The 13,976-nt window shown below is 38.8% G+C and overlaps 1 protein-coding gene across 1 annotated transcript in view; it reads left to right on the top strand.

The window, feature by feature from the left end:
* The window catches only part of COL9A1 (collagen type IX alpha 1 chain), a 197,928-nt gene that overhangs the window by 6,261 nt on the left and 177,691 nt on the right, over positions 1–13,976 (top strand). Inside the window, exon 5 of the mRNA XM_053711980.1 lies at positions 3,233–3,629. Coding sequence (XP_053567955.1) covers positions 3,233–3,629 — 397 coding nt within the window. The remainder of the gene's footprint in view (positions 1–3,232; positions 3,630–13,976) is intronic.

Raw genomic sequence — 13,976 nt, 5'->3', positions numbered from 1 at the left:
AAACCTATTTACCCTATTAACCCCTAAACCGCAAAACCCCCACATCGCAATAAAACTAATTAAACTAATAACCCCTAAACCGCAAACCCCCATACATCGCATTAAACCTAATTAAACTAATAACCCCTAAACCACAACACACCCACATCGCTGTAAACCTAATTACCCTATTAACCCCTAAACCGCAAAACCCCTACATCCCAATAAACCTATTGACCCTATTAACCCCTAAACCACAAAACTCCCACATCACAATAAACCTAATTAACTTATTAACCCCTTAAACCGCCAAAACCCACAATAACTATTTACCCTAACCTAACACCCCTAACCTAACACCCCCTTAAAGTAACCCAAATTACCTAAACTAATACATTCTAAAGTTACAAAAATTAAAAAAACAAAGTTTACCAAAAAAAGGCTAACATTACAGAAAATAAAAAATCAAATTACCAAATTTAACAAAATTAAACCTAATCCCTATGAAAATAAAAAAGCCCCCCCAAAATAAAAAACACCCCAAACTCTAAGAATTAACTACCAGTAGCCCTTAAAAGGGCATTTTGCAGGGCATTGCCCCAAGATAATCAGCTCTTTTACAAAAAATACACAAAGTCCTACCTAACAGTAACCCCCCCCCCCAAAATAAAAGAACTAAAATCCTAAACTTTAATTCCTTAAAAAAACCTTAAAAAATCCCTAAGTCTAACCCCAGGTTGCTACTCACTGTTCCTGATGTCCGGCCTAGAAGGTTCTGTTCCAGGCAGTGGAGTCTTCCAAGCGCGACCTCTTCTTCTTCCAGGAACATCCTTCATGGAGCGGAGCTGAAGACTGATGACCACGGAGCTGAAGATTGGCGACCCTGGAACTGAAGATCGGCGACCGTGGAGCCATGGAGCGTGGAGGATCCTCTTTGTACTATCTCTGCCGTACAATGAATAGTGAATTTAAGGTACGCAATTAAAGATGGCGTCCCTTGAATTCCTATTGGCTGATTTGATTCTTCCAATTTAAATCAACCAATAGGATTAGAGCTACTCAAATCCTATTGGCTGTTCAAATCAGCCAATAGGATGAGAGCAATTGAAATTCTTTTGGCTATTCAAATCAGCCAATAGAATTTCACTTGCTCTAATCCTATTGGCTGATTTGAACAGCCAATAGGATTTGAGTAGCTCTAATCCTATTGGCTGATTTGAATTGGAAGATTCAAATCAGTCAATAGGAATTCAAGGGATGCCATCTTTAATCACTTACCTTGAATTCCCTATTCAGTGTACGGCAGAGATCGTACGAAGAGGAAACTCCACGCTCCATGGCTCCACGGTCGCCGGTCTTCAGTTCCAGGTTTGCCGGTCTTCAGTTCCAGGGTTGCCGGTCTTCAGTTCCAGGGTCGCTGGTCTTCAGCTCCGCGGTCATCGGTCTTCAGTCTTCAGCACCGCTCTGCACAGGATGTTCCTGGAAGAAGAAGAGTTCACGCTTGGAAGAAGACTTCACTGCCTGGATCAGGACCTTCTCCATCAGACTTCAGGAACAGTAAATAGCAACCTGGGGGTAAGACTTAGGTTTTTTAAGTTTATTTGGGGGGGGGGGGGTTGTTTTATTTAGATTAGGGATGGGCAGTACAAGAGCTAAATGCCCTTTTAAGGGCAATGCCCAATCAAATGCCCTTTTCAGGGAAATGGGTAGTTTAGGTTTTTTAGTGTTAGGTTCTTTTATTTTGGGGGGTGGGGGGGTTTACTGTTAGGTGGGACTTTGTGTATTTTTTGTAAAAGAGCCGATTATCTTGGGGCAATGCCCTGCAAAAAGCCCTTTTAAGGGCTACTGGTAGTTTATTCTTAGAGTAGGGGCTGTTTTTATTTTGGGAGGGCTTTTTTATTTTCATAGGGATTAGGTTTAATTTTGTTAAATTTGATAATTTGATTTTTTATTTTCTGTAATGTTAGCCTTTTTTTTTTTGTAACTTTAGAATGTATTAGTTTAGGTAATTTGGGTTAATTTAAGGGGATGTTAGGTTAGGGGGTGTTATGTTAGGGTACTTAGTTATTTAAATAGTTATTTGTGTTGTGGGTTTTGGCGGTTTAAGGGGTTAATAAGATAATTAGGTTTATTGCGATGTGGGAGTTTTGCGGTTTAGGGGTTAATAGGATAATTAGGTTTATTGTGATGTGAGGGTTTTGCGTTTTAGAGGTTAATAGGTTAATTAGGTGTATTCCAATGTGGGTGGTTGACAGTTAAGTGATTAAGGGGTTAATTACTTTATTATTTAGCGATGTGGGGTTTTGCGGTGTATGTGTTAATACTTTGTGTAAGAGTTTTTTTTTTTATTATATTTCGTGCGGGCAGTGGGTTTTTTTTTTAATACTTGATGTGGGTGGTTAGTTTTTTTTTTTTTTTTAATACTTGATGAGGGCGGTTAGTTTTTTTTTTTTAATACTTGATGCGGACAGTTAGTTGTTGCTTTTGTAATGCTCCATTTGCCTTTGCTGCATCCACTGTGATGCAGCTTACGCTGCATCCCAGTGGATACCGAAGGTGGATTCTTTCACCACCCTGACATTTTTGGAATTAACCTGGTTGCAGCTTCGCTGCATCCAGGTGAATTCTTTTGTCCTCGTGCTGCCAACATTCCATTAAGGATGCGTGCGCAACTGCCGATGGCAACGGACATTACAAACGCAATTATAGTATAGATATTAATAACAATGTTGGTTGTGCAAAGCTGGGGAATGGGTAAAGGCATTATCTATTTTTTTAAACAATAACAATTTTGGTGTTGACTGTCCTTTTAAGTAAATAAGTTAATGTTGCTATATGGCTGGATGGACAAAGATATAGGCAGATACTGCATCTATTTTCAAGAAGCCAGAGGGAGTTTGTACAAAACCATACAAAAAATGCTATTGAGAATAAAAAATATTTATGTTTAGCATTAAATAATGTTCTTTAATTGTATAATAGCAATTAAATCAATATCTCATAAAAATACATTTGTGTAAGACTAAAGATATGGCTCAATAACTGTTTTATGAATTTAATTAAAATGAGGCTCACTATGTAAATTCACAGCTGTTGGTGGATTCTGTAAACTATTAGAAACTTTTGTTCTGAATGTTCTTCTCATGCACACATAAATTAGTAGACATTGCTTATGCTATCACAATACCTTCATTTAGCAAGTTTGCCAATTAAATCTCATCTTCTGCTGTTTTAAAATATGTCTCCTATACAGGTACATATATGGTAGTGGGCTGCCAGAAGAATTTTCCTTTATGTTCACCTTTCGAATGAAAGAAAGCACAAGGAACAAATACTGGAGTATCTGGCAAATTGTAGATGCAAATGGCAAGCAACAAGCTGCAATTAATTTCAATGGCCCAAAGAAAGCTCTTGAGTTTTCATACATAGGAGCCAATGGACAACTCAACACTATCAGTTTCTCACATCTCCCCTTCCTCTTCGATACCAAGTTCCACAAGGTTCTTTTCAGTGTTGAGAAGAATAGACTTTCACTTTTTATTGATTGTATCAAAGTGGATTCATTCCAGATGGTTCCTAGAGGCAAAATTAGCTTGGATGGATATACAATATTGGGAAAACTGAAGAGTAACCATGAAATATCTGTCCCGGTAAGTGTCCTGCTTTCTACCTAATAAAACTTTTAAATGCTTAATTTAAAAACAAAAATACTAAACATTTCCCTGAATTCACTAAGAATAGTGTAATGTTTTAACTCGTTTGTTCATCTTGATGTCTTATTCACAAAGGTTTTAAAAAGAAATAATTTTTGTTGCCTTTATAAAATAAAATGGAAATTAGCGCGATTTTTCTTACTTGAGTAAATTTAGGCTTTAGGTTAGAAATTGCCTTATTGAATTAAATATCTGATCCAAAAAAGGAAAAATCTAAATATACTTATTTTCTATAAACCTTTTGTAAAGTATAGGTTAGATTATCAGTTGTATCATTTGTACAAAATAATGGTGATACTAAAACTGTATGCACACTGCATATGAGCATCTCTTTCAGGGGCTGACTGGCAACTTTTGGCCCAGGGGGAAAGTACAACCCAGAGGCCCATGGTGCAGCAACTCGACCCCCTGCCCGCTTCCTTCCCGCACCCGCCCACCTATTCCTGTCCCCATGTAATTTAAAACAAACATAGTAAAGAAAATTAAACAAACATGTTTAAAATAAAATTATATATTACTCTTTAATCTTATATATAGAAGCAAACATAAATTAAAACATGCATCAACTGTTGTTGGTAGTATTAATCACTAATCAAGATCAGGTGAGGTGAGGTCTCTAGGGTCAGACTCAGCAGCAAGATTGCAAGAAATAAATAAAGCCCATGGCATTGCTGCAGCCTGCAGAAAAACAAATAGGCAGTAATTAGCCTTGATTTTCAGCCATTGATAGATTTTCAGCCATTGCTGATTATAGAGCCTGATGAACCATCCAGCAGCCATTATGCTATAATGTATTAATAAATATAATGTAATCCATTCCACTGGATTATTATATTGACTACTCTGCCTGGGGAATTATTGTGTGATTTGTGATGATCATGTCATCATGTTTGCTAATAGCAGTTTTTTTTACATAACTGTACTCAGTTTCAGGCAATGCAAGATCTGCCTGTAGTTAACCCTTCTCTGCAACCAAACCCAAAACCAGACTCTCAGATTCTTACAGTTCTGTTAAGCAGATCTTGATCTTCCCATAATGCACTTTTGTTCTATGTTCACAGTCTGACTGTAGTTATAAATTATTTCCCAAGGTCAGGTTCAGATAAAGTATAAGTCTAATCAGGACTGTAATAGGGCAAATTTAAAAAGGGTGATTGGAAGAGAAACAAAGCAAACAATGACAATTTGTGGCAGAAAAAGTGCCTTAAATCCCAGTTATCCCACTGGTTCAGATATTAGAAGTCTAATCAGGACAGGGAGAAAAAAATGTCTTGCTGTAATAGGGGCCAGGGCAAATTTAAAAAGGGTGATTGGAAGAGAAACAAAGCAAGCAAACAATGACAATCACCCTTTTTAAATTTGCCCTGGCCCCTATTACAGTAAGACATTTTTTTTCTCCCTGTCCTGATTAGACTTCTAATATCTGAACCAGTGGATATAACTGGGATTATTTAAGAGACTTTTTCTGCCACAGATTCTCATTGTTTGCTTTGTTTTTGTTTCTCTTCCAATCTGTGGCAGAAAAGGTCTCTTAAAAAAATCCCAGTTATCCCGCTCACTGTGACTGTGGTTACATTTGATTTACTATTTGTTATGCATTGCTCACACTCTTACTCTGACACTCAGTCACCACAGAGTAGACAGTCAGGCACCATCAACCTCCCCAGTCCACCAACCACGGCACCAGCCTTAAATAGCAAGCCTGGCAGCAGCCAGCAGCCTACCTCGCCGCAGTCCACGCTGTTTCTCAGCACTCTCTCCCTGACTCAGTCAGCTCAGCCTCAGTCACGAGTACTGTGATCTTCCCCGCGGGAAGTTCCCGCATCACGTGGCTGGGCTGTTATAATGCGCAGCTGCAAACAGTGCTGACACCGGGTGGAAGTGAGGAGGAGTCAGGATTCAGGGACAGGAAGCGCTGAGGACTTGAGAGTCTGAGAGAGCGTGAGGCCCGCTCCGGGCCGACAGTGGCGGCAGTGCGGCCCAGATTGATTGATAATCAGATCAGCATCATGATCATTGATCATGATGCTGATCTGATTATTAATCAATCTGGGTCTGACACAGTGACTGACTGCCCCTGTCCTGATCCGCCACAGCCAGCCCGGCCGGGCGGTCGCATCATCGCATTCGCATAATCATCTGCATCTCTCTAGTGTATAGTGTCACAATTATTCAAAAACTCAGGATTGGAAATAAATAAATGTATTTTATTAGTTCAGAGACAGATGACAGAATCAGCACTCGTTGTCTAATAGCGCGATCGCAAAGAAGCAAACACACACTGTCACATGTCACTTATTTTTTTTCAGCCAGGCTAGCCTGCGGCCCATTTCACATACATCAAAGAGGCCCAGGGGGCAATTGCCCCCCCGCCCCCCGGCCCAGTCCGCCCCTCTTTTGGTCAATTTTGAAAGATTTTGATGCTTGAGTATGGAAGACCCAAGAGATACAGTAGAATTTCTGCTTTCAGTAAAATAATTAGGTTCATGAAGCGCAGACAGCAATAACTGCAGGAGGTTATAATAATAATAAAAAATGCCATAGATATTTTATACTTTAAGGCTCCCTGAAGATCAGGTCTGGCCTTTTCTCATGATTTTGTAAAGGAATGACTGACTAGATAAGGAAGTCAGCCTATTTTCTCCCAAAGCTGATTTGAACTGACTTGTGTTGTATAAGTTGGTTGTAAAGTAATAGATTTTTTGGTTTACAGTCAATGTCATCTCACTCTGCTGTGAATAGACGCTGTAGTGTCAAATTCTTCTTTCTCCAAGCAGTTTAGTTTAGTACAAAAAAACAAAAACAACTTTATGTGCAACTTTGTATAAAACAAAAGCAATAATTGTGTGTAATCTGATAACTCCAGTGTTGCTTTAAGAGCAATCATTTTAATTCCCAGTGTCTTACTTGTTTAACTGTAATGAGTCTTTACGGAGAAAGCAATCTATACGATATCCACTTAGCAATCAGTGTGAATCCTCAAAAGTCCTTAGAGTACTGCTTATATCTAATGTGATGTCCCAACAAGTGTATCCAAATGATTTATAAAACAAACACTGGAAAAGCAATTTTCCTATGTGTTTTATATAGTTTTAATTGCCTTGTTTCATACCAACAGGGCTGGATGTTCCTCTTAAATGCCCCTAAACCAGTGGATATCAACGTATTTGTTATGGGTCACCTTTAGTGTGTATTTTAAATGTATACAAGCCCCTGATTTATTCTTTTATATACAATTATTTACATGTGGAAATAATGTAGAATAAGAAATATATTTATAAGCAATATCACCACTAATTTAACATTTTATGCTTAAAAAAAAGATAGAATCTTTTCACTAAACCCAAAAAGAAGATTAAAATACAGGACTTTCTAGACAGAGACTTCTCTGATGATCCCCTCCAGAATGCCTTTATATTGTGATGTATTTGGAAGCTTACTGGAACATTTTTTTATTTTTTATTGCTTCTATACTTTTATGTCTAACTTCTACAAATGGGTTAAACACATAGTTAAAGTCAGCTCTGTAATGGCATTATCTATGATGAACCAGTAGTGCATTGCCTTTGCCTGTCCAGAGATGATTATAACCGTGGGCCCAATTATCTAACATTCACCAGATCTGACATGAAAAAACCTCATTGATAATCACTGTCAGGTAATTCTCTAAGAAAGGGGGGGGGTCTTCCTGAGAGTTGCAAAATGCCTCCAATAGAAAGCAATGGAGTTTACTGGAAATTTTAATTTTGTTGGGAAGAGTGAAGTTAGCAGGGAACAGAGACACACGTTAAAAATTAAATAGTGCAGCCAATACAAATTAGATGACTCTGCTTTCAGCATATATTATAATCGCCTCTTTTTCATATTCTTGTGTTTTTCTATAAGGACACAGAATATTTTGCATATTTTGAACCAATATGGCCACTTTTCAGATTGCTAAATAAAAATGCTAGATCTGCAGGGGGAAATGGGAATATGCAGGGGGAATCTAGAGAATACTCCAGACCTAACAGAGAAATTTCAGCTACGCACATTGAACGCCCTGTTCGGCTCACTAGCAGGTAAACTCGTTTTACAATAAGGAACACACTATGCTTTGAGTTTTGTATCATAAATATGAATTTCACCACATTTTTGCATGAGGAGTGTAGTTTTATTATGATTTCTACTGTGTTCATTAAGGGCTAGATTACATGTGGAGCACTATTAAACACTCCAGCTCGAGCCTTAACTGCGCTAGAAGTTAGCTTTTAACGTGCGTTGGGTTGTGCTCATATTATAAGTTGAAAGTAAACTGTTTTCGCTTGTGCACTAACCTGATGTGCGTAAAAAGCCACACTAAGAGAATTGCGTGCGATAACCTATTCCCCCATAGAAGTAAATGAAGCAAAAAATGTATAAAAAAACACCCTACTGCTCACATAGGGATCAATTTATCAAGCTCTGTCTAAAGACCGCTGCTGTATAACCCGTCCGCCTGCTCTGAGGCGGCGAACAGAAATGAACCCGATCGGATATGATCGGGTTGATTAACACCCCCTGCTAGTGGCCGACTGGCGAATCTGCAGTGGGCGGTAATGCACCAGCAGTTCACAAGAACGGCTGGTGCAATCATAAATGCCGACAGCGTATGCTGTCGCATTTATCGATTTGCAGCGGACCTGATACGCTACATCGTATCATGCCCGCTCACACATTAGTAAATTGACCCCTTATTATCAAGTGCGTTAACCCGACATGAAAATTTAAATATTTCACATACAATGTTCTGCACATTTAGTCATAAATACATATTTCTACATACAGTCCTGGCCAAAAGTTTTAAGAATGACACAAATGCTTCAGTGTTTTTAGATCTTTTTGGCAGATGTTACTATGGTATACTGAAGTATAATTACAAGCATTTAATATGTGTCAAAGGCTTTTATTGACAATTACAGTACGTTTATGCAAAGAGTCAATATTTTTAGTGTTGATCATTCTTTTTCAAGATCTCTGCAATTTACCCTGGCATGCTGTCAATCAACTTCTGGGCCACACCCTGACTGATGGCAGCCCATTCTTGCATAATCAATGCTTGGAGTTTGTCAGAATATGTGTGGTTTTTTTTTGTTCACCCGCCACTTGAGGATTGACCACAGGTTCTCAATGGGATTACGGTCTGGGGAGTTTCCTGGCCATGGACCCAAAATTTCGATGTTTTGTTCCCCAAGCCAGTTAGTTATAACTTTTGCCTTATGGCAAGGTGCTCCATCATGCTGGAAAAGGCATTGTTCGTCACCAAACTGTTTTTGGATGGTTGGTAGAAGTTGCTCTTGGAGGATGTTTTAACACCATTCTTAATTCATAGCTGTGTTCTTATGCAAAATTGTGAGTGAGCCCACTCCTCCCTTGGCTGAGAAGCAACCCCACACATAATTAGTCTTAGGATGCTTTACTGTTGGCATGACACAGGACTGATGGTAGCGCTCATCTTTTCTTTTCAGGAGAAGGTTTTTTCCGGATGCCCCAAACAATCGGAAAGGGGATTCAGCAGAGAAAATTACTTTACCCCAGTCCCCAGCAGTCCAATCTTTGTACCTTTTGCAGAATATCAGTCTGTCTCTGATGTTGTTTACTGAAGAGAAGTGGCTTCTTTGCTGCCCTTCTTGACACCAGGCCATCCTCCAATAGTATTCAGCTCACTGTGCATGCAGATGTACTCACACTGGCCTGCTTCCATTCCTGAGCAAGCTCTGCACTGGTGGCGCCCCAATCCGGCAGCTGAATCAACTTTAGACTGAGACGGTCCTGACGCTTGCTTGGCTTTCTTGGGCGCCCTGAAGCCTTCTTTACAACAATTGAACCTATCTCCTTGAAGTTCTTTATTATCCGATAAATGGTTGATTTTGGTGCAATCTTAATAGCAGCAATATCTTTGCCTGTGAATCACTGGGGGAATGATGTCAGAGGGGGCAGGATCATGTGCACAGGCGTCGGGAGAGCGCATAGATGTGGGCATGTGCGTGGAGGTGGGAAAGCACACGGGGCGGGAGCAGGAGCGGGTGGGGGCCATACACTATGTAAACAGTGTAAAGGGAAGGAGGGAGAGAGGAGGGAGGACATTTTTTATCTAAGGGATCTGGGAGGAGTGGGGGTTGGTTATTGAGGGGGGGGGAAGCTACACTACAGAAAAATACCCAAGATGGCGGACAATAAGTTAGAGGGGGAGGGTTAGAGAGCTGTTTGGGGGGATCAGTGAGGTTGGGGGCTAAGGGGGGGATCCTACACAGCAGAATATGTTTTTAAAAAAAACAACCTTTTTTTTAGTACTGGCAGGCTTTCTGCCAGTACTTAAGATGGCGGGGACAATTGTGGGGTGGGGGAGGGGAGAGAGCTGTTTAAGAGGGCTCAGGGAGGGATCAGGGGGTGGGGGGGGGTGTCAGGTGGTAGGCTGATCTCTACACTAAAGCTAAAATTAACCCTAAAAGCTAAATAATTAACCCCTTAATTTATTTTGCACTTCATAATACGCCACACATTCTCAATCCGAGACAAGTCAGGACTGCAGGCAGGCTATGCTAGCACCCACATTCTCTGCTAATGCAACCATGCACTTGTAATCAGAATGTGGTTTGGTGTTGTCCTGCTGGAAAATGGAAAAGACAACGTCTGGGTGGCAGCATATTTTTTTCAAATGTATACATGTCTTTCTGCATTAATGGTGCCCTCATATATGTGCAATTTAACCATGCTATGAGCACTGCCCCCCCATACCATGGCAGATGCTGGCTTTTGGACTGACACTGATAACAACTTGAATGGTCCTTTTCTTCTTTCGCCTGTAGAACATAACAGCTGTTTTTTTCAAAACTTATTTGAAATGTTGACTTGTCAGACCACAAAACACTATTCCACTGTGCTAATGTCGATCTCAGATGAGACCGAGCCCAGAGAAGTCAGCTACACTTCTGGACAGTGTTAATGTATGACCTCTGCTTTGCATAGTAAAGCCTTAACTTGCATCTGTGGATGCAGAGGCGAATGGTGTTGACTGACAAAGGTTTACCAAAGTATTCCCGAGCTTATGTCAGGATATCCATTATAGACTCATGATGGTTTTTGAGACAGTGATGTCTGAGGGATCGGAGATCAAGTGCATTCAGAAGTAGTTTTCAACCTTGCCCTTTACGCACCGAGATTTGATTGGATTCCTTGAATGTTTTAATTATATTGTGCACTGTAGAAGGTGAAATGTCCAAAATTCTACCGATTTGTCCTTGCGGAATGTTGTTCTTAAACTGTTGGATTATTCTCTGACGCATCTGTTGGCAGATTAGCGAACCTCGACCCATTCTTGCTCTTGAAGGACTAGGCCTTTTTTGGAGGCTCCTTATATACCATGATTACACGATTGCCTCTCCTGTTTCACATAAGCTTCTTATTTCAACCTGTCCCAACTTTTTGGAATGTTTTGCAGTCATCAGATTTGAAATTAGTGTATATTTTAAAAAATACATTAAATTCAGAAAAGTAAAACATCAATTAATGTGCTAATAATGTGTTTTCAATATAGTACAGGGTGAATTGAGTTTTCAAATGACTTTTTTTTGCATTTTCCTTTCTGTATCTCAATATTAAAGCCCTTTGCCTGCTTTGATCCTTTATAACTTTTTTTCTGCAATATTTTTTTAAAATAATCTTTATTAGATGGTGTTATTATGAGTGTAAATGTACTTGTAGTTTTATAAGTGTTTTGTGCCACTATGTTTTGCGAAACAGTTAACAAGAGCTTTCAGGTCACTCTAAACCAACGCTTGTTAACTTCAATTGTGCTCAAGCGATTACCTTTACTTTTAACTTGTAATATGAGAGGAAAACCAGACACACACAAACAACCGTGATTAACTGCTTATCGCTTGCGTGTAACTATTACGAGCCACTCGTAATCTGGTCATAAATATGTTTTTCTTTTCCTGTCTAATTTAAATATGTAATTACATTTTTCCATAAAATATGATTTAAGTGGAACAATTTTTCTACAAATTTAAAAGCAATTTAACAATACAATTTTTACTGCATGGTTTTATTTTCCATATATCATTTATTAATTTCAAACATATTTTTTTAAATTACGATTTTTTTGCGTGCATATATGTATTTCCTTCACATATGTAAATGCAGGGAACACCCCTTTGCAAGACTCACTGTTTTCAAGGTAAAAACATCCATTAAATATTTCCAACATAGGTTCCATAGCACTGGCGAGATTTCTTACAGAATCTTGCAGGCTCATAGACAATTAGCTAACTGTGCCCTAGGTGTAGTGCATTGCTGTTCCTGAGCCTATCTAGGTATGCTTTCCAATAAAGGATCCAAAAAAACAAAGCAAATTAGATAAAAGAAGTAAAATTAAAAGTTGATTAAAATTGCATGCTCTCTCTGAATTATTAAAGTTAAATTTTGACTTTACTGTCCCCTATATGGGGATTTTCTGTTGAAAACCATTAAATTAGTTTATTACTAAAGAATTGTGATTGACCCCAATAGTGCTATAAGATGATACTGAATCGCATTAGAGTATTTTCTTATTGCAGTTTTATATGCCTTTGAGATTCAGTACAAGTTTTAGTATAAGCATGTTTATAACTCTAGGCAAGTTATAATAAAACTGATGTTTAAGTGCATATTGGCAAAAACTACAAAACTGGAACATGCAAAGAAATTCTTTTTTTTAAATATTTAATCATGAAAAAAATAAAATAAAACCCAGCAAATTTTAGTTGGACTTTAATTGAGAGTGACATGGTTGTTTGGCAAAGTGATCGTTTTAGCTTATATATTGCAGCTTAGATAGGCTTCTAATGACTTTCTAAAGAACTTTCATTTTGGATTTAATATGTAGAGTTTTAGGGGTATCATGTCCGCCCTACATCGCTAAATGCTGACAGCATACGCTGTTGGCATTTAACATTGCACAAGCATTTCTTGTGAAATTCTTGTGCAATGCCACCCCCTGCACAATCAGCCACTAGCAGGGGGTGTCAATCATCCCAATCGTATCTGATCGGATGCTTGCAGTCCACCACCTCAGAGGTGGCGGACGAGTTAAGGAGCAGACCGCTGCTTCTTAAATCCTGTTTCCTGTGAGCCAGAAGGTTCGCACGCAATAAGCAGCATCCGCTGCTTGATAATTTTACCCCTTAAAGTTGAAATAAAACAGTATTCAAACATGTGTGTGCTGCAGCCATAGGATTAAGCACATCTTTATTGTTGCAAATATCAGTCTTTAATTGGAAAACATAACGTTATAGCAATAACAGATATGAGATTTTCAATCAAATAAATTAAAGCTGGGAAATTCCTCATTTAAGTGCTTTCATTTGAAATAATATTTGTGCTCTTACGCTTCCCTCAATTTGTAAAATCCTGTGGTTAAATGTAAAAACCCATTGCAAAGAGGTGTACTCTTTTTCCCATACTGCATGCAGGTAACTCCTCTGTGAGTACTAACATTAGTCTCCTACTCCAACTCCTACTTTCTTTAGCAGAGCGATGATGAATCCAACTTCCTCCAATCGTTGCGTGCCCCATCTGGCGTCCAGCTCATGGAACGCGCAGCAATTAGAGGAAGCCAGATTCATCATAGCTCTTCTAAAGAAAGTAGGAGATTCAGGCGGAGGAACGGCGGTATGTTTACCATAACTCAATGGTAAATATTCTAAAAATTAAGTGTCTTTGTAAAGTTCAATGAATTAAAGTGCCCCTGTTTTTAAGATTATTTTTAGATACTGGGCAGTAATTCGTTAAACTTTACAATCACTTTAAGTGCTTGCTTCTTTTGGTATATAGGCTGCACATAAAGAGCTATAAAAAGATAGTGTGAACATATGGAGCATATACAAACATAGGCACAAGACATATGAATTGTGATGTTAAAAAGGGCAATAACTCCATAACAATTGTATCCAGTTTACTAATATCATCACAATTCAGATGTCTTGTGTCTTAGAAAATCTCACAAACCCAGATAACTTTACACAGTTGGGCCCAGTTTTAAATCTCTTATAATATAGTTTATGTTCATCTCTAGCAAATATTTTTTTATCAGCAGCATTGGGTTTGTGTTATAAATACAACCCTCCTTTCAATTAGATGTGGATAATCCTTTACTTTAATAGATCTGTAGTTTCAGAGCAACTTGGTTTCATTGAATTGCAAGAAATAGGTGACAGTGATGTCAGAGGGTCATGGTGTACTTTGTCGTAGGTGACCTGGCACATGTCAGATCTGAAATGTGATGTT

The sequence above is a fragment of the Bombina bombina genome, chromosome 4 (assembly GCF_027579735.1).
Source record: "Bombina bombina isolate aBomBom1 chromosome 4, aBomBom1.pri, whole genome shotgun sequence".
In the NCBI taxonomy this organism is placed as follows: Eukaryota; Metazoa; Chordata; class Amphibia; order Anura; family Bombinatoridae; genus Bombina; species Bombina bombina.
This window is presented reverse-complemented; position numbering and strand designations above follow the sequence as displayed.